The sequence below is a fragment of the Psammomys obesus genome, unplaced genomic scaffold (genome assembly GCF_907164565.1).
Source record: "Psammomys obesus unplaced genomic scaffold, mPsaObe1.curated_primary_1811, whole genome shotgun sequence".
Taxonomy (NCBI): Eukaryota; Metazoa; Chordata; class Mammalia; order Rodentia; family Muridae; genus Psammomys; species Psammomys obesus.
The window spans coordinates 9243087-9266384 of record NW_026596109.1 but is presented as its reverse complement, the minus strand read 5'-3'; the positions used below and the strand labels follow the sequence as shown (position 1 = coordinate 9266384).

Here is a 23298-nt window from a genome sequence, read left to right as displayed (position 1 = left end):
AACCTGTATGGTAGGAGCCTAAGCAGACGCAGGCTTCCAGAACCTGGCTAGAATCTGACCTGTGAACTGGCAGGCTCTGGCTCCTCAGGTCGAGCCTTGACTATACAGGCTTAGATTTTGCCTGTGCCCAGTGTGTTCTTTCTAGCCTTGACTATCTTGGTGGGCAGCTTACTCCTAGGACCCTCAATTCCTTCGAGCATGTTCAACTTTTTGAGTTGCAAGACAGTGCTGTCATTCACAAAGTTCACACCGGGGATGAGATAACAGAGGGTTTTGTTTTGTTTTGTTTTTTTAAAGAAAGCTTGGGTAAGTCTCCTGTTTTAAGTAAATTTACAATTTCTGTGTGAGGCTGCATTCACAGTTTTTGGGCACAGGTTGGACATGCCTTCCAGAAGACAGCATTTAACACCCCCTTTGCTGGAAGATCACTGACTCCCAGACAGGTCACCTCTGCAGCTCCTCCCTCGTGGTGTAAGGGAAACAGTCAAAGCCAGAGTGGGACTCAGGCTTGAGAAAGCAGGAACTGCCGTCAGCAGAATCTTATTCCCACCTAATTCTTTTTTTGTCCTTTTTGTTAACGCTTTTGTAAATTCATTGAGACTTTCACTTGATGCACCCTGATCTCACACACACAACCGTTCTCATACCTCACATCCATCACTCTCCTACCTCTTCCTCATCTGCCCAACACCAAGCCCTACTCTTCTTTCTTCCCTTCTCCTTTAACTGTAGAGTCCAGTCCCCAGCCCAACCACTGGGAGTTAGGGAGGGGGGCCCGCCCCAAGGGTGGCTGATCCACCAGGGATCACCTCAGTTCCCTAGCCAGTGGCCAAACTCACGCACACCCTCCCTGCTCCGTGCATGGACCGCTACCTGGCCAGAGCCACTGCAGACCCTGTGAATGTCAGTCAACACTATTGTCACCAGCTCAGGTGTGCAGCTGCCCAACCTTGTCCCGAAAACCTCGGGCTGCCTCCCCCCTGCCCTGTGTCATCTATAAACTCTGGACCCCACAATCCCCTTGCGACCCTCGAGCCCTGGGGGGAGGGATGGGACAAACAGTCCTTCCAGGGCCGAGCACTCCGCCTGCTCACCCTCGGCACACTGACTGGCCCAGGGTCCACTACAAAGAGAAACCTAACCCTGTAATGGGGCGGAGAGACACACGCACCTGCCCACACAGCAACAAGCCACTGGGAACTGCCTTGGCAGCTACCTTTTTTGAAACATGTTTTTATTGATCCTTCGGGAATTTCATACAATGCATTTTGCATCTATTCAACCTCCCTTCTCCAACTCCTCCCTTAATTACCATTCTCTACCCTTCCATCCCTTCCCACCTAACTTTGAGATTCTTTTTTTCTGTTTTCTCTTTTCCTTTCCTCCCCCTCTTTCCTAGTTTATGTTACCCCAGCTAGTCCTGGGGTAGGGGCCTGCCTGCGGCCATTTAACTGTTAACAGGACTCCAGCAGCGATCCGACACATTTAGTGAGCACCGACTTAACTCGGACTTTTTTACTCGCTGCTGCTACCGTCGCTTTAGGAAAAGGAACTTTGAGAAAAGGGTCAAAGAGAAACTGGGTTATAGCAAAGAAATAAAGACCCATAAAGAAGAGAATGCCCAGACCGCTCCAAAATGACCAAAGGCTAGATGGTTCGCTTGGGCTCTGGAGCTTTTGGGAAGATCTTGACTGAATCTGTCATCCCTCTATGACAAATCCTCCATGCCTTCTTCCGTGGACCTGGGTGAACAGACACATTGCCCGCAGGATGTGACAGCACCATGCCAAACACACTACAAAGCCACCAGGGGGCACAAGAAGCTTCTGTGGCTGAGGCAGAGATTCACCCCCTTTGTATGCTAAGCCCTGGCTCCCAGGAACACATCCAGGTGGGCCTCACTCCTTGTTTTAGGATGAGTACTAGCTAGGTTGCTCTGCACTCATGGCCTCTCTTGTCTCCAAGTCTCTTTAGGATGATTCTGATATCTCCCTAGAGGTCCCTGGCCAGTCACAATTTCAAATGGCTTTCCCTCCATTATGGACTAATGGCCATTTGCAATCCACAGGCGACAAAACTTAAGTCCACTGCTTAAGTTTACCCTGGGAATCAGACTGGAGGTGACCAGAGACTTGGCACCTGGGCAGTTTTCTCAGGGTGTCTGTTCCCAGTTCCTGGGGGCACTCTACAAACTGTGAAGTGCAGCTGAACAGAGCTGAGGGACAGTGATGGTGACGGAGAGGGCAGAACCCTCTCTGGGAAGGGACCCCACGGGTAGGCATGCTAGGAGAGGTACATGGGGGAACAGAATGGGGCATGGGGACGTGCACGGGAAAGTCCCTGAATGCAGGGATTTGGGGAGTTCATTGAGACCCCTTGCTACTGCACAGGTCTCCCGAAAACTCCAGCTGCCATTCTCTGGACACCTTGGTGGCTCTGGGTCTCTGCAGTGGCAGCAATCTGACTTTCCCCATCAGCCGTCTCAGAACTAGAAACCCTCCCCTAGACTATCATGATTAAGATAAAGATGGCTTTCCAGGTTGGGGACCAGGATCAAGTGAAGTAGATCAGTGAGCCAGCCACATCTGCAGGGACACTGGTTCATTCCCAGCCCCCATGACAGGCAGGGCTGGGCTGGATGTGGAATATGAAAGGGGTCGGGGAGGTAAGGCCTGGAGCCAGCTCTGGTTGTGGCTCCAGTTCCCACCTGTTACAGAGGAGGAAAGTATGACACAGCCAACTGGTGAGCAGGGCTGTGCATCTGGAGACACAGATCCAAGACCATCAATGGATTTGCCGCTAGAGCCTGCCCCTGTTTTCATGCTGTGGCTGGCTAGGGGGACCCACAGCCTCTGGGCTCTAGTCCCAGCTGCTCTGCTGTTATCTGTGACTTTGGGCAGATTGCTTATCTGTACCTGCGTCCTCTTTTGGAAAATGGGAGTCTGGCACCTGTCTCCTTAAATGAACTGAACGGAGACACATCTAGGATGGTGACCGTTTAGTAGGTACAGGTATTTCTGTTGAGCCTAGGCGATCAGGTGTCCTTGAGAAGGTGTCTAAACTGTCAGGCTGTGGGTTCTGGAAGCTGCCATGGCCCCACCCCTGCTTCCCAGAGCTGGGAGGTGCAAAGCCTGTCTGGGCTCAGTTCCACAGTAGGCAAATGAGGTGATGTCAAAGCCATGGCTGGCCCAGCCCCTGTAACCTCCCCCAGCCCTCCCCTGCCTCTGTCCCATGTTCAGATTCACAAGCTCCAAACAGCTGGGCCCAGAGGGACGGAGAGCGACCGGAGGAAAGGTAGATGGCTGGGTACTTGGGCCCACTGAAGCGTGTCACCTGCCCTGCAGAACCGCTGGGCCCAGGGCTGGGAGCTGGGCCTGTGGGGACCGTTTCTTGCTTTATGTGTTACGCCTTGGTTCTCAGCCACCCAGCGTACCCTCCCTCCCTGAGAGCCCGCTCAGTGTTTGAGTAGGATTGTGGGCAGGTCTCTGCCGGGGTGCTGGTCAGCTACCAGGGACTGGTTAGTCACCATGGCTGACGAGAAGACCTTCCGTATCGGCTTCATCGTACTGGGCCTTTTCCTGCTATCCCTCGGCACGTTCCTCATGAGCCACGACCGACCCCAGGTCTACGGCACCTTCTACGCCATGGGCAGCATCATGGTGATCGGGGGCGTCATCTGGAGCATGTGCCAATGCTATCCTAAGGTAGGAGCCGAGGTGGGGGGGGGGGCAGGAGGACAGGCGGCTCTCGCTGTCTTAGGCTCTAATCCCTGACCTCCAACTGCTGTGTTCTTTCCATCTGGACTCCCCGTGTTCTCTCTGCTCTGGGGACTATCCTTTTGCTACCATCTCTCATTGTGGCTCATCAGAAAGCCCCTGCATTTGGCCCTTGGGTCAGGCCATCACGGGGACACAATGGGATCTATGCACTCTCCCTGTGTTTGAGCGGAAGTCAGCCAGCATATACTACCTGCCAAGCCTGAATCCCGCAGCTCACCCTGACCCTATCACAAGTGCTCTGCGTTTTCTGCAGTTCCCTTTCCTCCTGCAGACCCGGAAACAAAAGCACAGATCTCAGGTTGGAGTGTGCCCTAAAGAGCAGCATGGAGCCCCTGGTGCTCCATCCTGGCCACACGTGCCATCCTGGGTGCTCTGTCCCATGTCTCCGGCTTCTGAGAGTTCTGCTGTGCTGGTTCTTTCTGAGGCACAGTACTTTCATCTATAAAAATGGCTCCCCAGTCTCAGCTCTGCAGAGCCCTGTGGTAACCCAGGTATGATGTGTAGAAGATGGCGACAGGTGTATTTGTAACCGTAGTGTTGTGTTTAGTTAAACAGCTGCTGCTGCTGTTGCTCTTCCTGATTCTTACACAGCCCTGAAGAGTGAACATGTCAGGTGGGGTAAACCTTCAGTGTCCGGAGAGGTAGAGTGACTGTCACAATGTCAGAGTTAGAGAGAGAGAGATTCGGGAATATAGGGAGAGGGGCAGGGGGTCTAACTTGCTCTGTCTCTACATGCCTGGGAGACTGAGCCACTTTGTTCTCCAAGCCTCAGTTTCCTCATCTGTACAGTGTGGGTCAGGAGGATGGCATGGGAAAGGGGAATGGGTATCCGAGGTCTCACTGAGCCTTGATACTAACAGCCCTGTTCCTCTAGCCTCCTCCACCCCTCCCCACTTTGGGGTGGCGTACCCAGAAAGAGTTCTAAGGATTGGGGCCAGGTCCCAGGCTCTCCCAGCCCTGCCCCCTCTGTGGCCAGCCCAGGACTGTGACTTATATGTCAGCCCTGGGCAGTCCCAACTGGTTTGGAGCCATTTACAAAGCAGTTTACAGTCAACTCCCCTCTATGTGCTCAATGTCCTGAGCAGAGGTCACTGGGAGAAGAGGGCCTTGAGGCCAGAGCCACCACGTCACCACGGAGGGAGGGAGGGGGATGTTGAGAAGACAGCATCCTTCCTAGGGGGCATCTGGTGGAGGGACTGAGTAGCAGCAGGATGGCTGATGGTGGGAAACAGGGCTGAGTATTAATGAGTAACTGTTGAAGGCTCATGTGTTCCTATGTGGGGAGGTTGTATGGCTAGGGGAAACCCACACCTCCCACTGTCCCTCAGACCCCAATTCAAGACTATGTGCCCCGTGCCAAGTCTGTGACCTTGGTAGATATGCCCCTGCTGTGCCTTACATGGCCAAGCGCAAGGAAGCAGAGGGCACTGTGGGAATGGGAGGGGTCCTGGCACCACGCCTCTATGAAGCAGGTGCAGAGGCCTTGTTCTTGAGATGATGTTGCTGGCACTGGAAGGTCAGGGTGGTGGGGAGACTCAGGCTGTCAGAGCTGTCACAGCTGGAACAGGAGGGCGAAAGGGCTCCCACTCTTCACCATGACTATTCTGTTAGGTCTTGAATACAAACCTGGTTCGATCTGGTTACTCACCTGGGCCTCAGGCATAGGTTAAGACTGAGAATTGAGCCAGGGCAAGTCTAGTGTGTGTGTGTGCATGTGTGTGTGTGTGTGTGTGTGTGTGTGTGTGTGTGTGTCTCGGGTGGGGGGTTACTGAAGATGCTGAGCCTGAAAGTTGACACGGAACAGGGGAGCAAGGGAGAGGGGAGAGAGAGCACAGCCTCACCTCCATATCCTCTTCTCCTTACTTTTGTCTGCTCTGCCAGGACCTGGTGACTGAAGGACCTGTCCTCTTTGTGGGCTTCCTTGTCTTTGCTTCCTCCCTCCAGGGGCTGGTCAGTGTTCAGTCTGAGCCCAAATTCAATGGACACTTGCTCGCTGCTGAAAATTTTCTCTGGAATGGCCATGGATGTGGATAAATGTTAAAATCTTCAGCCTGATGTTCTCAGGGGTCTCCAGGTCTGATTTCCCAACCCCCTATCATCAATTCTGTGTGTCCTTCCTCTTTCTTTAGAAAAACAAGTCCGTGTTCTGAAATGCTGCTTCCTCTCTGTCTCCTCCACGCTTCTCGTGCCAGTGATGGTGGTCATGATTGAAGTGGCGGTGATGGCAATGGCGATGGTGACCGCGATGATATTAATGGCAGTGACTGATGATGGTGGTAGTTGTGACAGTGATAATGATGGTGGTGGTGAGGATGATGACCTTGACAGCAATGGTGACGATGACAGTGATGGTGATGCTAGCAATGGGGATGATGGGAATGGTGGAAATGGTGATGATGGTGATGGTGTCTGGGCCATGATATAGTGAAGGAAAAGAGGAAAATCCTAAAAAGTATTGAACCAGCTGGCCATGGACCATCCTTAGTACAGACGCAAGATGCTTAGGCACCTGGGCAGTGTCTCCTCAGGAGTGTGAAAGGTCCTCTACCCATCACCCCCTTCTTTCCACCATCATGAAGCTTTGCTGTTGCCGACAGTGCCTCCCATACTCTACTCTGTGGGAAGAGACAAAGGTTGCTGTTTACGAATCTCGAGCAATTCATCAGGGGCTCATCAGACAGTGTATGACAGATGCTCACACTTGTGAGTCCAGAGGCCAGGTTGTGATTTACTGAGAAGCTGTGTGTCCAGGCAGCATGTTGGGAGAGTCCTCTGTGTGAGTCCTCTGTGTTAGGGAGTCCTCACCACTCCGCTGAGACACATGCCATTAAAAACCCTGCAAGCCATATTAGCACAGGATACACTGCTTTAACCACGGGTAGCATGCAGTCTGAGGCACTAAGTAAATTCGCATTTCCAGAACTCTCTCCAAACTGGGCAGGTTTACACCCACCGTGCGATAGCTCCCCGTTATGACTCTATTTAGCCTTGGGGAGCCACCAGCCTCCTTCCTTACCCCTCTGACTTTCACATCTTGGTACACCAGGGAAGTGGAGTCTCACAGTGTTTGTCTCTGCCCACCCCATCTGGAACATTTCAGTCCGCACTGTGCCTTCAGTGTTTATCTTTGCTGTGCCGTGCATCGGAACTTCCTTCCAAAGGCTGACTGGCACGCGGCTGGATATGTTCCTTGTATTTTGTTGTCTGTCACCCATCTCCTGGTTGTGGTTCACAGTGCTTCTCTGAGCATGGAGGAGCGGGTGTCTCCTGGAGTCTTCTCTCATTTACCACAAGAGTTCAAAGAGGCTCTGGAAGGAGAGATGTGACTTCCAGGACCCACAGTAAGGACCTGGTGACAAAAAGCTACTCACCTGTCTCCAGGCCCCCAAAGGCAGGGCTCTTTCTGCCTCACCGGGCTCCTTCCTTCATGGCTTGCCTTCCCACCCCAAGGGGACATCCCTGAAACTAGGCTGCTTGGTCTAGAAAGTTTGGGGATGGAACTTTGTGTGCACACCCGCAGACATCCGTGACTCTGCCTCCCTACCACAGCTGTGTCCTGTGTCTGACTGGCTTTGCACTCACTCACCAGGTGCAGATAAGAGCACCCTTTGAGCACCCTGTGTAGAGACTCCTGGGAAATGATGGGCCTGGGCGTCAGGCAGGCAGAGCATCTCTGTTACTCACAGTGCCCAGGGTCTGCCCCCGGTGTCCAGAATGGTGTCTGCTCACCGTAGGTTCTCAGGGGATTGTCCATGGAAGGAAGACCATGGTGCAGACAGGAGCCTAGATACCTGTCTACCCACTGGGGCTGAGCCACAGAGGTCCTTCCAGGTTTTCCTTCTCTCTTACAATGAACAGAGAAGTTCTCAGAAGCTTTGGGACCAGCAGCCAGGGTGTGTGGCGACAGCTAAGCTCCAGCCCTGCTCAGCTGCAGAGACTGTATCTTCTCTTGCAGATCACCTTCGTGCCGGCAGACTCTGACTTCCAAGGCATCTTGTCCCCAAAGGCCCTGAGCCTGATGGAGAACGGGCTTTCAGAGGTGAAGAGGTAAGCACAGGGAGAAATGGGCCCTCAGTCCAGCCTCCTGTCAAAAACGGGAGGAGGGGGGCAAGGGAAGAGGTAAGGGAAGAGGGAGAGGACAAGGGTGGCTGGGTCAGGTGTCTGTATCTCTGTCTTGTCCCATCTAGCTTCCTCTTTGCTCCCTGTTTTCTGAGGACATAGTCTTATAAATCACAGGTAGTTTCAAACTCTCGGTTGTATGCATTAGCATTGCTGCTGCCATTTCACAGATGTAGAAACTGAGAAGCACAAATCCCAGGTGTCACAGGGAGTCAGTGAGGGAGACAGGTGTGGATTCTGGCCTGACTTGGCTGTAGCCTATTTCCCTCCTGGAGATGTCCAATCCTGGTTCTGGTTTGGAGCACAGTTGAGAATGCTTTGGATTTGGCTAATCCCCTGAGCTGTGACTCTCAAGCTCCAAAGGCCAGGCTACAGGCCCTGGAGCTATGGGGGCTCAGAGCCATGCTGCTTTGCTTAGGGTAGTTTGTAATGCTGGTATTTTCCACTCCTGATACACAGAAAAAAGGTCCGGGTGGGAAACAACAGACACACCCTGGTGGGCGGAGCCACCCCAAACTCTATCTCAGGGCCCATGTAGCTCAGGCTATATGGGGCTCCTTCCTTTATCTTGTTACTTCCCAGTTGTGTGACCTTGGACAAGGGCCTAGTCACTGAAGCACAGTGGCAGGGAAGAGATCACTATGGCCCCAATCCACCAAGCAGGGCCTGTGCACAAGCCAGTTTCAGTTGCTTTGCCTCAGTTTCCCCACAGAACCTCCTGAAGTTGCAGGGAGTGTAGAGGCCATCATTTCCCCAGCCTTGCAGTCAAGGAACCTACAGCAGCTGTGGCTCGTTCTACTCAGCATCAGAGCTGTGGACCCAGAACAGTGATTGCTGCCTTGAGGGGTCTTCAGCAATCCTGCATGCTGAGTCCTCTCTGCTGTCACTTACTGTGGATACCTTTGGGGACATGATGTTATGTTGACTTGGGGTCAGGCTAGTGCTCTGCCACTTAATTTACTCATTTAGTTAGGCCTTGGCCTCATCATCTGTGGCGTGGGTACAAGAGATGCCCCTGAAATTCCTCTTGTGAAATCCATGGGCCCATGCCCCTATGACAGACAGGGGGCCTTGATGAGGGAACTCATGTCTGCCTGCCTGACTCCTCTCCCATTGTCTGTTGGACCCAGCCCCCAACCCCCCTATGTCAGGCTGTGGGAAGAAGCTGCCTATGACCAGAGCCTTCCAGATTTCACTCACATCCATATGAAGGTCATGGGCTACAGTGAGGATCCCAGGCCCCTGCTGGCCCCTGAGCTGAAGACGGGAACCAGCAGTGGCAGGGAGGGGGAGCCTCGTTCTGCTCAGGCCTGGATGGATGCTTCGGTGGTGGTCCACAGGAGCTCAGATGAGAACGAGGGAGGAAGATCCCGTACTCAGAGCAGGTGAGTAGGTGGCGTGGGAGTTCTAGAGCAGAGGGAGGGCTGTGTGCTGAGAGGGTGCCGGGACACTTGGAAGTGAGGAGCAGGCAGCAGAGGGTCATAGGCAGATGGCACTGGGCTGGGGCTCTAATGGACCATGGTGATAATCTTGGCTCCTTGGCTGTATAAGCGTGCCACATTTTGGACTTTTTAATTTTTTTTTTTTTTTTTTTGAGACAGAGTTTCTCTGCGTGGCCCTGGCTGTCCTGGACTCACTTTGTAAACCAGGCTGGCCTAGAACTCACAGACATCTGCCTGGCTCTGCCTCCCAGAGTGCTGGGATTACAGTTGTGTGCCACTGCACCCAGCTGGCTTCGAACTCCCCTGAGCAGTTTCTCTCATGGGAACAGCCATCTCCATCACACTGGGACAATGCTTTAAGTGGCCAGCACATAGTTCTTCCAAAATGCTTGTGAGCAGCAGGAGCCTGGCCAGCTGGGAGCCATAGGGCTTGGGTTTCAATCCTGGCTGGGCTGCTGACCTGATCGGTAGCTCAGCCAAGTTTGTCCCTGCCACAGCCCAATTCCTGCTTAGTTTCAAGTCCAGTCTGATCACTCCACTCATACACTTGTTCCATCATTACTAGACAACAGCTTCTTCCCAGGCTTTGACTGACCTCCAGTCTCCTGGAGTCCCCAGCCCAATAGGGGAAGCAAAATAAAAAAGGACTCAGAGGGACCTTACTGTGTGAAGTGGGATTGTGAGGGGCCAGAGAATCCTAAACGCCTGCAGTCGTGGATGAGCTACCTGGCTTTGTTCTCTCTTTCTTTAATAGCAGCCCTGTTGCTTGAGCACGTACTCCGTGCCGGGTGCTGTGTGTGAAGTGCTTTGAACAGTTTACCTGCTGTAAATCTCAGAAACAACCGCGCGCGCGCGAGGATTCACTTTGCCCCCAGTTTCCAAATAGGGGAGAAAAGAGGAGGCCCAGAGATATGAACTTCCCGCAGCTAGCGGCAGAGATCTGGACCCAGACAGTGTGACCCAGAGCCCGCCCTTCACTCACGGTCTTTGCCTCTGCAGCCCCGCAGTGTCTTCCCAAGGCCCTGCACCCTTGGCCTCGTTCCAAGACGACCTGGACATGGGCTCCAGCGACGGCAGCAGCCCTCATCCGTCCCCACCGGACAGGGATGAGCCGAAGCCGCAGCCGCAGCCGCCCTGGGCCAGCGGAGGGCCACTGGATCGCTTCAGTGACTTTGCTCTGATTGATGACGCCCCCACATCAGAGGACAGGGTCCCGGAGGGGCCGGTTCGGGGGGCGGCTCTGCCCAGCAAGCAGCAGCCATCCCTGACGATGAAGAAGAAGGAGACTGCAGAGGAACCGGAGCAGGAGGAGGAAGACCTGTACTACGGGCTTCCAGACAGCCCTGGGGACCCCCTCCCTGACAAAGAGTTGGGCTTCGAGCCCGATGTCCACGGCTGAGATGAAACTGCTTCCTGGGTCGATCCTGACAGCGCTGCTCTCTTCACACGACCCCATAAGGGCTCAGTTTTCCACCTCCCAAACTGGATTGTATGGAGGATCAAGTGAGGCAGCAAGCTGAAGCATTCTGGGAAATGAAAAGAACCACACAAGGGTGGAGGGAATTCAGCAGTCACACACACACACACACACACACACACACACACACACACACACACACACACACACACACCAGTACCAGTGAGCCACATGCTTCTCTGTAGCTTGCTTTGCTGACCTGCAGGTAGAGTGGGGTTTTCTGAGGCCCCGTGTTACAGCGAGACCCTCGGAAGCCCTTTCCATCTCCTGATGCTGGCCTCTGTTTGGGCCATTCTGCGGTGCTACCCAGGGCCCCCATTCCTTCATGGAGGCCTCTCAGGGCCCCATGGCCACTGAGTTTCGGTCCTCTGATAGGTACTTTGACTCACCCCACTCTGAGCTGAGAGGTTTCTTAGCTCTGTGACCCTCTGTGGCTGACCTCTGCTGACCTGACATAACCTCTGGATAGCTCTGTGGTCTCTCCTGTTCCTGCAGTTGCCCCTAGTCTATGCCCACGGCCTTGCTTGAGCTGTCTTCTTCCAGGGCTCTTTGTGCTGGGTGAATTCACACTCATTGCTATACCTCTACCAAGTGACCTTTTTCTGCCAGCTTTCCTGGCATCCCAACTCCTAGTTGAGAATGTTTTCTCTGTTCTTGTGCCTCCATTTCTGTGGCCGGTTGCTTGCCACTGCCCTGGGACAGCCCTCATTCATCTTGCCCTCATTCACCATAGTTTCCAGGGGACCCTGGCTATGTGCAGATCTCAGAAGATCTTGGAACCTTGGCAGATAATGTCACCCTCTCCAATTTTGACAAGTATGGACTCTGTCTCCGGCACCCACTTTTCTAAATGGCTTCTAGACAGGCACAAAACCAGGCAGAAAGCTACCGGAAGGAGCCAGCAGCACTTCACAGAACACACTTGTACTGGCTTAGAGCGGACAAAACCCCACTGCTGGATTGATCCCTCTTGATGCCCTTGGCATTTACTGGACATCTGCTGTGTGCCGGGCACTCAGCTTAGAAAAGAGACATTGGTCCTTGACCTCCCAAAGGCCTCCCAATCTCCTGAGCTTGCTGTGCTGTAAGCTTGGGGACAGAACAGAGAGTCACTCCGGGCTGCAGATCTTCCAGCCCTCTGCTCTCAGCCCAGGATGGAGGGAGCCATAGAAAGGAGGGTCCTGCAACCTCCTCCAGCCAGGCCCACACACTTAGAGCTGTCCTGAGATCTCTAAGAGGAGGGCCCTGGGAGAAGGTCGGGGGTCCCCGGCAGGGGAAGGAGATACCACTGGTGCAGAGTGAGAAGGATACACCGCAACTCTCTCCCTTTCTGGGGCATTTCTACCTCTTCCGGAAAGACGCCTCCACCAGGCACCTCCTCTCTGCTGGGGCATCACAGACCAGGCATCCCCGATCATGCCCCAGCCATGGGGGAGGTGGGATGTGGCAGGCTGCTGCATTCTGCTGGCCCAGGAAGGGACGTCTGTGACCCACAGCGGACATCGAGCAGAGCCAGCACCAAGGGCCGAAATAAATAAAAACGTTTTTACCATTGAAAGGTCACCTTTACTTGCCTGTGAATTCTTTCCTGTGAAACTGCCCAGGCCCCTCCGGGCAGAATAAAATGAGGCTTCATGCCTGGCTGGCATCGAGGGGCCTCTCTGGGAAGGGAACAGCAGACAAAGCGGTGTGGCCGCGTGGGATAGCCGTTGGGGGGGGGGGGAGTAGCCCCCAGGCCCAGAATCATGGTTGCACAGGCCTCAGACATGGAGAGCCTCTAGTTAGCTCCCTCGGGTCCTAGAGACGGGGGTCTACAAGTGACTCCCTCACCTGTGTGGCACACGAGGGAGAGGAGCCTGTCCCTGAGCTGCTTGGGACGGGCTGCCTCCACTAGCATTTCTGCTGAGGAGGATAGCCATCGCTCAACACTCAGAGCCAGCTCATGGTGTGGGTGGGGAGCAACCGTGGGCCCACGAAAGGATACTCTGGGGGATCAGGGCTTCTGACAAGGGAGCAAGTGTTGCTCCAGATCAGACAGCAGCGGTCAGAGGCGGTTGGGGGAGGGCAGGCGGTGGCATGGTGCCGTCTGCGCGGTGTCACCATTCACTTCTCTCTGCACAGCCGATGCTGCTTTTGCTGTGTCCCCTCTCTGCCCTTCCTGCTCCAGGACAGCCTCTGGAGGCCATGGGTGACTGGCGGGTAGGGGGTGGAGAAGAGGGCGCTGTGGATTTTGATGGCGAGGAAGGGTTGTGAGCTTGGGCAGCAGGGACAGTGGCCCGCTTCCTCCCACTCTCGCCTTCCCTAGCTCTCTGGATGTCCACTGCAGCAGCCACGTCGGACCTCACTGGTACCTCTAGGCGGTTGATGGGATCGGAGGGGAGCAAGGTGCTCATGGCCTAGAGTGGCCAGAAGAAGCTGGAGGAACCGGGTTCTAGAACCGGATTCTAGCCTCCAGCCCTAGGGACTGGTTTGCACGCCAGTGCAGAAATCCAGGCCTTTGCTCTCCCTGCCTGGCTATGGGAGTTTCCATTCTATCAGGAAAGTACCTGTGGAGGGGGGCCAAGGGCAGACAGCTGTCCTGGGGGCCCTGAGCACTGGCCTGCTAATGCTTAGTTGTGACTTGAGCACCCTGCAGTCCTCCCTAGGTATCTGCTCTTTCTCTCCACACGAAGGTAGGAGATAAGATTGCACTTGCAGCCTTTATCCCGTCTGGTCCTCAAAAGAGCCCCGGGAGGGACCAGTCTGCCGACCACACGTATCCTAAATCTCAGACTCTGAAGTACAAACCGACCTGGGTCCACACTCATCTTCTGCCAGGTTTTGGTTGTGCAGACTTGAACAAGTCGCTGTCTGTCTCTGACCCTCTGTAATGATAACCCCTGTGGTTGGCACTGTGGGTAAGATGGGCAAGTGGTTACAGGGCCCCCTGGCACATCACAGGTATTCGATCGGTGTCCTCATTAGCAAAGTAGCGATCAGCTACATCTCACTCGGTAACACGGCAACAGGAGAGTGACCTGGCGGGGGGAAAGTGTGAAAACTCCCACAAGGGTGAAGCTTGTATGTATGTGACAGAGGTGTTTGAGCAGCGAGTGGTGTGGAGCTAAGCATAGCATTTCCTGAGGGAGGTGGAGGGGTGCTGAGGGTTATTGTCCTCACTTGACAGGACGCTGAGGCCCGGAGAGGTTGAACCATCTGCCCATTTTTTCCAGAGGAAATTTAGCTGTAAGAGCCTCAAGCCCCGGCTGGAGGTGTCTGCAGCCCCAGGCACACAGAAGAAAGATAGACCAGCCTGTCAGGCCGCATGGAACAGCCCAGCTACGGCTGTGAAGAGGGAGACTCGCCCTTGCTTCCACACATTCCCTGACTCCCTATTGCATTCCATCAAAGGTCGGATGCCTTACGCTGGCTCCACAGCCCTGTATCATCTGACCTCTCTTGCCCTTCGCAGCCAAATCACCCGCCATGTCATGCATGTCCAGCATCGCAGACCTACTTTCGTGCTATCCTAGATTCGGTTACACCTGCTCCTGGATGCCCTCCTCTTCCAGCCCTCAAGGCCTGGCTCAAATTTCTATCTGCTCCCTGGACCTTGAACCAGCATGCCCCCTGCCAGAGAAGAGCCCATCCCCTTTCCACTCTGTCCTTGCAGTCTTTCTCAGCTGTGGGTGGCTCTGTTTTCTGCCCTCCTTTGCTTGGATGGTTGGGTGATTTACAGTCTCCTGAAAGGGTAAATAAGCCTTTGGGGGCCTTTTCTCCCACCTTTCCACCATTTTTGCTTAGGAGAGTAAGCAGCAGCAGTTAGGTGGGACAGAGCAGAGCTGGGCGGAGCCAGGTGCCCGCTCTGCAGGTTCCTGGCACAGGTACAGTGATTCCCAGCCTGGGACAGAGGGCCAGCTTGAGAGTATCGGCGCTGAAGGTGAAGCTGGGCTTCCATACAGCCAGCTCTGTGTTTGTGGTGGAGACATTTCATCTCTCTGGCCTTAACTGTCTTTGTCTATAGAGGCAGAAGCACAGGCATCAGAGGCACGCCATAGTGATTAGATGGGTGCTGTATACAGAGTGGGCAGCGTGGACACGGTGCCAATGAGCAGTTCATAAGCCATGCTTACCATTACTCTTGTCACCTGCAGAAACGAGCAAACTGTGTACAGAACCCCGACACCAGGAGTCAATATAGGCATAGGACTGGCACTCGAACTGCTACCAGAACCACACCCCGCCTCCCCATCTGCACTTTGAATGAGCAAGCTAGAGGCTCTGGAGGACTAGGTGCTTCCATGCTTTGGTTTGTTTGAGTTGGATCATTAAGGACCTCAAGCCGGAGCTTAAACAGAAAATAAATAAATAAATAAATAAATAAATAAGAAGCGACATGGGATCTCAGACAGAGGGCACAATGCAGGCTGACTCCAGGAAGGGGGTCCCCCAAACCGGAGGAAACTGGTATGCTTGGAGTGGTGGGAGTCAAGGTCAGACAGGGAGGCTGCAATGCTCCTTGAATTTCTACTTGGAGCCAGATTTGGTCTTAACAGCAAGGGGGTACCTGATGACACTCATGAGCAGAGGAGCAACGTGAGGAAGGATTGCTGAGGGTCCATATTGCTAAAAGGCATAAAGGAGGCCCAGGCCACACTGATGGCCTGAGGACGCCTGTGCCCTGAGGTCAGTATTCAGCGCTGACTTCTCAGGGAGATTTATTGCGCTGGCAGCCCTCACTGGATGCTGGGTCAGGCCTGAAGGCCACGGGGCCACGGGGCCACGGTTCCAGAGCCTCATTGCTGAGCCCAAGCCCAGCCAACCAGCACAGCGGAGCTCAGTACTTCTCCAAAGACACCAGAACCCTGGCCCAGGCGGACTAGAGACCAGAGGGGACCCAAAGTCAACTGTAGGTTCCAGCAAGGCCCTGAGGTAGATGACAGCTCCACGGTGCCCTGTAGAAGGTGGGAGTTCTCGAGCTGTCTTCCATCATCTATACCTAGACTGGAGAAGAGTAGAGCAAGTGAGACTAGAGGCAACAGCACTCTTTAGATGTCTGCTCACCAGGCTAGGGAGTTGGAATGGACGGATTTCATTCATTCATTCATTCATTCATTCATTCATTCATTCATTCATTCATTCTAGCTATGAAGACTCTCTAAACCTCTTCTATGTGCCACCTCTGTGCCAGGTACTGAGGACAGAGATGTGGCTGGCCCTTGCCTGGTATCAGGGGAGCCTAGCTCCCCTGGGACAAGTATAGAATGAGCTAATGGCTCTCGGAGGGCTCAAGGATGAGCCTAGAGAGGCATAGAAGAATAGAACTTGCCTGAGAGTGAACGAGAAGGTGATTAACGGGCGTGAGCAAGGGGAGTGATCAGAGAGAGCAAGCAAGGGCTGCTCTGGGAACACATCTGTTCTGTAGATGATGTTCCCTGGGGAGAACATGATGGAATTGTGCTTGTGCAAAGGCTATGGGAGAGTCTCCCTTCACATCCCAGGCTGGTCCTGAAGCAAGTGGACACCCTGGCCAGGGACAGGCATGAAGGACGGCAGGAGAGGATGGGAGGGTTGGATTTGGGAGTTTGGGTTTTTCCATGGGAAGCCAGAGGGTTAGTTTGACAAAGACATGGAAGAAGGGGATTTCATAGCATATGTAAGAGGTGTGTATGCATGTGTGTGTGTGTGTGTGCGCGCACACACACACACACACACACACACACACACACACACACACACGAGTTGAAATCTCATAAAGAAAGAGGTAAAAGGCCAGCAACTCCAGGAACATGAGCATAATGCAAACAAAAACAACCAGACACAATGCTGCCCCCATAACTCTGCAACATTTTGGAAAGATAACAGTGAGACAGAAAATGGTTGGAGATGAGGCAGGGCATAGGCTCTGTCTTGGAGGGCAAGAGGTGGGTGCTCTGGGACGAGAAGGGAGAAGGTCCACAGTGCGAAAGCTTCCGCCTCGGCAGCCCTCCGCACCTGCAATTTAGAATAGAACTTTATCCTAAGGTGAATCAAGCAGCGTGTTAAGGTGGAGTAACAGAGGGTATTGACTGGTAAAGCTAAAACACGTTCAGATCTAAATTGCAGCAATGGGCTGGTTAAACCATCCCACTCTGGCGAGAGGACTCTGTACAGATACTCAATGCCGTGACCCTCCGCTCAGTTTGTTGACTCTCCACTTAATGTGATGGCTGTCTAGTGAACACAGTGACCCTGCCCTAACACAGTGACCCTTCCCTCAACGCGGTGACCCTCCACTCAACATAGTGAGCCCCCGATTAACACAACGCCCCTCCATTCCATGTCACGGTCCTGCACCCAACATAGCCCCGCACTCGGCGCAGTGACCATCCTTGTTGAATCAGACCCGTTTTTCTGTGCCACACAGTAAAACTGAAGCCACCCAGCTTCTGCGCATTTCTCCTGCGGCTCCCGTGCGCTTCACCCAGCTCTATGCCCCATGACAGCGGGACTCGGTGACGGTTGCTATTACACCCACGGTGCTCAGCCAGTGCATCCCAGAATGCACTGTGTTCTCAATATATCATTGCTGAATGAGTGCCTGAGTGTGTGTTCCTTGACGTGAAGCAATTTGGTAGTATATAATTAAGAGGAAAGGGACAGGCCATAAAACAACACACTTGCAGCAGGGAGACTATTATTTCTCTTTCCTGGATTTTGCTTGTGGCAGTCACATGCCCACTCCCAGCTGATTAATTACGACTGGCTCAAAGGCCCTTACGATAATTCTATTTTCAGCTGATTACTTATGACTGGTTCAAAGGCACTTATAATAATTCTGTTTGGTGCTAGGAGTGTCCACAAGATCAAAGTTTAACAAATAAGCCTGAAAGAACGACCAGCTGGGGGTTACATCTGAAAAACACTTTGGTTTCCCAGTAGAGACGCTGAACTGACCCAGCCTTCGCTAGCGTCAAACATGGCTGCAGCGGGTGGAGCTGCTCCGACCATGGGGAAAATTCCGAGAGAACCACAGGAAGGCTCTGACACAGCCGAGCCAGCGGGCTAGTTAGGGAACTGAAGCACTCCCTCTAAATGAGAAGAATCTATCTCTGTCTTTAAGCTACCATACTTGCAGCCAAAGGCACTCCCAAATAGCCGCAAGGTATAAGCGAGAGACACCCATATGTGCAGAAGTGAATAGAAAAGCTCAAAGGGATTTCATTTAAATGGGGTCTTCCTTTCCTTTTTTTTGATAAATATGTATGTATATATTAACAGAAAATGTGTAAGTAATGAGAAAAAAAAAGTTATATTTAGAAAATAATATTGATTATATATTTTTAAATAAACAAAATATCAGGTCACCAGGTCACCTGTTGGCACCTTGAAGAACAGATTCGAGTGCCCGCTGGATGTGGTATGGTGACGCCAGGCTAAGGGTGCCCTCATCGTAGTGTGTGATCCCAACTCTGGGAGGTCAGGAGCAAACATGAGGGTTCCAGGGAGCCAGGGATGCCCTGAGGCTTTGCAACGATCACCCAACCCCTCAAGGACACGAGGTCTTTCCCTGAGACCAGGCCCCTGGCATCTCTGCTGCTCAGCATGCCAGGTGCTTCGGGGCCTTCAGGGTGGGGCTGACAGGTGGCAGCAGCTATGTGTTCGGTGTAAACAGAGGAGCTGCCCTGTCTGCTCTTCTCACAGCAAACTCAGGTTGCCCTGTGAAAGTGACCCCGGGGAAGAACAGGGGAGATTGGAGGGGCCACCGGGGAGGGGCCAATGACCCTCTCCTTATTGGACACATCGGGCAGCATGGCGAACCGAAAGCTCTCTATGGCTACTTTCCTAGGTGCCAATCCATGGTATGGCCTACCTGGGATTGAGGTCCTGGAGGAGATGGGCTGTGGACGGGCATGGATGACCAGGGTCACTGTGGGGCGTGTGGAACAAAAGCCCATAGGGACAGTTGGCAGGGCTGAATCTGGTGGTGACAACATATTGCCCGCCCACGCCGCAGCTTGTCAGAGTGGTGCAGACCGGCCTGAGCCGCAGGCGACTCCAGTGGTCCTGCCTTCTCTCTGCTCCACCTTCCTCCTCCCCTCTGTCTCTTGAACCCTGACCCAAGCCTGTGCTCGAGCCCCTGCTTCTTACCCCCACCTACACCAGGGCCTTCCCCATTCTTCCCAGCAGCTCCTTCCATCCTCCAGCTTGAGTGGGGACTTGCTCCCAGAGAAGGCCTCCTTAGACTCAGTTTCTCTTCTCCTACAGTGGAGAGCATGCTGGCCAATTCTTGGGTCTGCCTGGGGTTCCAGCTGACTGGCTTTCCTGCATCATTAGCACCTGGCCTGCAGGGCTCGAAAACTTCTCACATTCACAGCTGGTCTCCCCTCCCTGCCACTTGCCCCGGGGGCCCTGGATGCTAGGGATTCCTTCCCTTCACCCTAGACCTTTCCTCATTTGATGCCAATGGGGTTCATGCCCTTAGCGTCCTTCAGAACCAAATCTCCAGTGGGGGGGGGCAGGGTTGGGTGTTTGTCGGGTGAGGCTGCCATCTGAACCACACTGTCCTTCCACGCTTGACTGTGAATTCCATCAGTCAGTGTGAAACACTTCCCCGGCTGCTCTTGGTGAAGTCAGAGCTCTGGTCATCATTTTATTGATGAGGGAATAGGCTGGGAGAAGGCAGGTGGGTGCCATGGCAACACTGTACAGTTAATAGTAGAGCCGGGATAGCTGGGGTGAAAACTTGTTTGGGTCTGCCTGGTCTGCAGCTAAGACCTGTTTGTCCTTCCCCAACAAGGCCCCCTCCCCCACCCTTCGTCTCCCACTATGGTCACTGCCACCGCCTGCTCAGGCCTGTGCGTTTGCTGGCCTCTGTCTCTGCACTGGGTCTACCATGTCCAGCAGAGATCTGCTCCTGAATGGTGCTGGGCTCTGAAACGGCTTCGTTCAGATCCACACGGAGCAAGGAAAAGAGGGATGGGAGAGATGAGCACACAGCAATGCTGACAGCCTTGGCAAAGAAGGATCAGGGAGGAAAGGGAAGGTCAGGGTGTGCTGCCTGGAGGAGGTTGCCTTGCAGAGGGTCTGGAAGGATGTTGGAGGGAAAAACACTGGGCGTGCAGGAGGGAGCAGCGTCCCAGGCATTTGGGACGTTTGTGGGTCCCCATGCAATCTGAGGAACCTGACCTTCCCACAGGCTGCCAGGGTGTGAGAAGCGTGTCTCTCACGCCCCATTCCTGAGGCACACACGTCCAGCCTGTCTTTCTCAGGAACTCCGATCCCCACCTCAGGCGGATCAGCGGGCTCTGCCATCTTGTTTATAACTGTGACTCGGTGTCTACGGTAGACGAGGTGACAGAGGAGACTTTTGTTCTGCTTGTCTTAATTTTAATTTTAGGGGATGGAAGAAATCTGGGCATGCTTGGCGAGGGTGGGAAATGGGGGGGAGCAAGCCTCCTATAGCTTCTCCAAATGGCCTTCAAAGGGCTTTGGGATGGGGAGGGTGGGGAAAAGAGGATGTGGGGAGCCTGGAGGAGATCCTCTGTGGGAAGACAGAAGACGGCCTCACACAGGCCGGAGGAGGCAGTGGCGGTAGCCGTGATGGAAGACGAAGGGTGGAGCAGTGGAAGAACAGACAGGCCCTGGCTGCCGGCGAGGCAGGCCAAAGGTTCAATCCCAGCTGTCCCAGATACGCTACAATATAGTGTTGTCACGGCACCCACTTGCCTACTCCCAGCCTATTCTTTCATTAATAAAATGATGCCAAGAAGATGGCGTACAAGATTCTGTGTGTGTGCAAAAGCACTACTCGGCTATAGTCAAAATACTCTTCTGTTCCCAACCCTCCAGATTCTCTGTATTCTCGGGAAAGACAATGCCTTGTCTGGGCCTCAAGAGACATTGAAGACATATTTCCACCCACCCCGAGCCTCCCATGTTTCCATCCCAGCCATCTGGGCTGAGCCACACATTGCACCTAGCATGCGGCAGCCATGACAACTGGACCTGCTTCCGTCTGCAGTGCTTGGGTCATCACCATGGAGTCTGGAGACGGAACTGGGTCTAGCGTATCTCTCTAGAGCTGGTGCTGGTGCACTGGGCTCTGCCTCAGTCTTCAGGCTGAGATTTCTCACGTGCTGTACCTGGGTGCCCTCTGCTGGTCCATTGTGGTTACTGCTCCTGGACCCCCAGAGCTTCCTGGAAGAGATGGCCTTTCTCTTCCTCCCTTCCTCACAGCTTCGTCGGCCCTAGACCTCCAGGATCATCACCAGCAACCCTTGGTCCTCTGACCTCTCTGCACACATTCCACTCTAGAGTGCTTGTCTCCTGGACAGCCCGCTTCCTATCTGCTCTTCCCCAGCCTTTCTTAGAGACATAGAAAGTGCTCTTTTGGGCCACCTCTTCTTTCTCTGTCCTTCACAAAGCCACAACAGGTCACCATAACCACCCCCCTGCTTCCCCTGCTGCGTGAAGAGCCTGTTTCGATGGGCTCACTGTCACCTCTATTTCAGAGGTCTTGCTACCCCACCTAGCTTCCCTCCCCGTCTATCATACTCTCCACCTTATCCTATGGTACCTGTGTCTCTCCCAGCACTTCAGCTGTAAAACTCTCTAGTGCCTTAGTACGACCACAGCTCCCTCTAGGCAGCATTCCTAGCCAGCACTCTTCACAGATAGCCTCTTTACCCCCTGCCTCTCACCTTCCACGCCTTACCTCCGCTCAGTTAATCACAGCAGTCCACTCTTGGTGCCTCCCCCACCCCCACCCTCAGTTCCCCGTCCTGAGTTCATCCTCCTGCCTCCGTCTTCCAAGTGTTTCATTGTGGGTGTATGCCACTCGACCCTGCTATTTGCTTTAATTTAAAAACTTGCAGCTGGATATTTTAGCTTGTGCCTATGAGCCTAGAGGTGGAGATACTGAGGCAAGAGGATTGCTGTGGGTTCAAGGCCTGCCTACAGAATGAGAGACTGCCTCAAAACAACAACGTCTAAGTGACGCTTTGCAGTCTAAGCCTGTGGATTCCAGCGTGGTTCTCAGAATTCAGAGGCTCAGTCTGTGATTCCTGTCAGAGGATCTCAGGAGACTGTGCGGCCTCAGGCAATGATATCTTACCTTGGTGCTGACCCCGCTCCTTTCTCAGGTTTCCAACACTCCCTCCCCAGAAACTGACACCTTGCTTCCCACTCAGGTACAAACGTACACACCCACCCTCAACAGCTGACTTCGTGTACCCTTCTGCATCCTCTGCTGGAGTGGTGAAGGTCTCTGTGCCCACCCAGGAGGCTCTGAGAGCTTCCTTTTCCCCCAAGAAAGACTCCTCTCCCCTAAACTGCCAGCTGGCCCCTCAGTGCGACTCATCCCAGAATGCTCTACCTCTCCCATCACGTAAAAAAAAAAAAAAAAAAAAAAAAAAAAAAGCTTTTTTGGCCCCATATACCCTTCACCTACTGTCTATTTTGGGGTGCATTTTAAAATTATGTTTAAATTTTAATTGCCACACAACAGTTTGCGTGCGTGTGTGTGTGTGTGTGTGTGTGTGTGTGTGTGAAGTACAGTGTGGTGTTTAGGTGCATTTATGTAATATGTAATGATCAGGTTTGAGTAATTAATATATTGATGGCTTCAGGCACATGCCACTTCTGTGTGGTGAGAACAGCCAGCAGCATTTTTTTGTGGCTAATTTGAAATCTGCATGATATTTAGCGGCAGCCGATTTCTCTTTGTACCAGCCTGGCCTCTCCAGCCAGAAGCTTTCCCCTCAGGGGCCATTTGGTGGCCGTCCTGTGCTGAAGCTGCTCGCCATCTTCTGGTGATAGTTCTGATAGCATTTCTCCTCTAATGGGCCACTTCCCTGCCTGGTAGGTGCTTTCAGTGAACCCTGGGTCCCCCATCTTGGAGTGACACAAATACTGTCAGCCCAGCATCTTCCTGTTTGAGTCATAGCATCTAGTGAGTGAATGGCTCAAGAGGTCAAGAAGTGTAAACAGAGAGCCCCGGTTTCCACAGTGAGCTCCTCTCCCCAGCTCCGCAGGCAACAACACCATACTTCTAGCCACATAGGCCCAACCATGGCCCCTTTCTCCTCCCTGGTCATCAGCACTGCAGGGTGGCTCACCAGCTCCCGACTGCCTTCTCTGTTTCCCTCCCCAGCCCTGCTACCATCTGTCTTTTATATAGCAGCAGTCCTTTAACGATGGGTCAGATAAATGATTCCCCACTCACAGCTGTCACCGTGTCTCCACCTGAGACCCCAGAGGGTGTGGAAGTTCCTAGCACACTTCATCCATGTTGGCCTCCTGTGGGATGCCTCTTGGGCCCACCTCCCCATCTGGAAGCCTAGTTCACTATGCCCAGATCCTGTTCTCTGCAGCCCTTTCCTCCAGGGTGCTTTCCCACTCCCTTCAAACACTCCTTAAGCACCTGACTTCCTTACTCAGGTTATGTTCCAATATCCTGATAGGGAAGGAGCATGGTGTGTGTGTGTGTGTGTGTGTGTGTGTGTGTGTGTGTGTGTGTGTG

At 53.5% G+C, this 23298-nt stretch overlaps 1 protein-coding gene across 2 annotated transcripts; it reads left to right on the top strand.

Annotated features, from left to right (window-relative positions):
- Positions 1 to 3527: 3527 nt before the first annotated feature.
- Positions 3528 to 10739, top strand: Bsnd (barttin CLCNK type accessory subunit beta). Of its 2 annotated transcripts, XM_055628684.1 has the most exons (5): positions 3528 to 3704; positions 7735 to 7818; positions 8075 to 8097; positions 9029 to 9283; positions 10340 to 10739. In XM_055628684.1, exons 1-5 carry the CDS (start codon positions 3528 to 3530, stop codon positions 10737 to 10739), a joined length of 939 nt encoding a protein of 312 aa, XP_055484659.1. The 2 variants fall into 2 exon arrangements, with proteins under 2 accessions (XP_055484659.1, XP_055484658.1); XM_055628683.1 differs by lacking the exon at positions 8075 to 8097 and having other exon boundaries at positions 7735 to 7826.
- The last annotated feature ends 12559 nt before the right edge of the window (positions 10740 to 23298 follow it).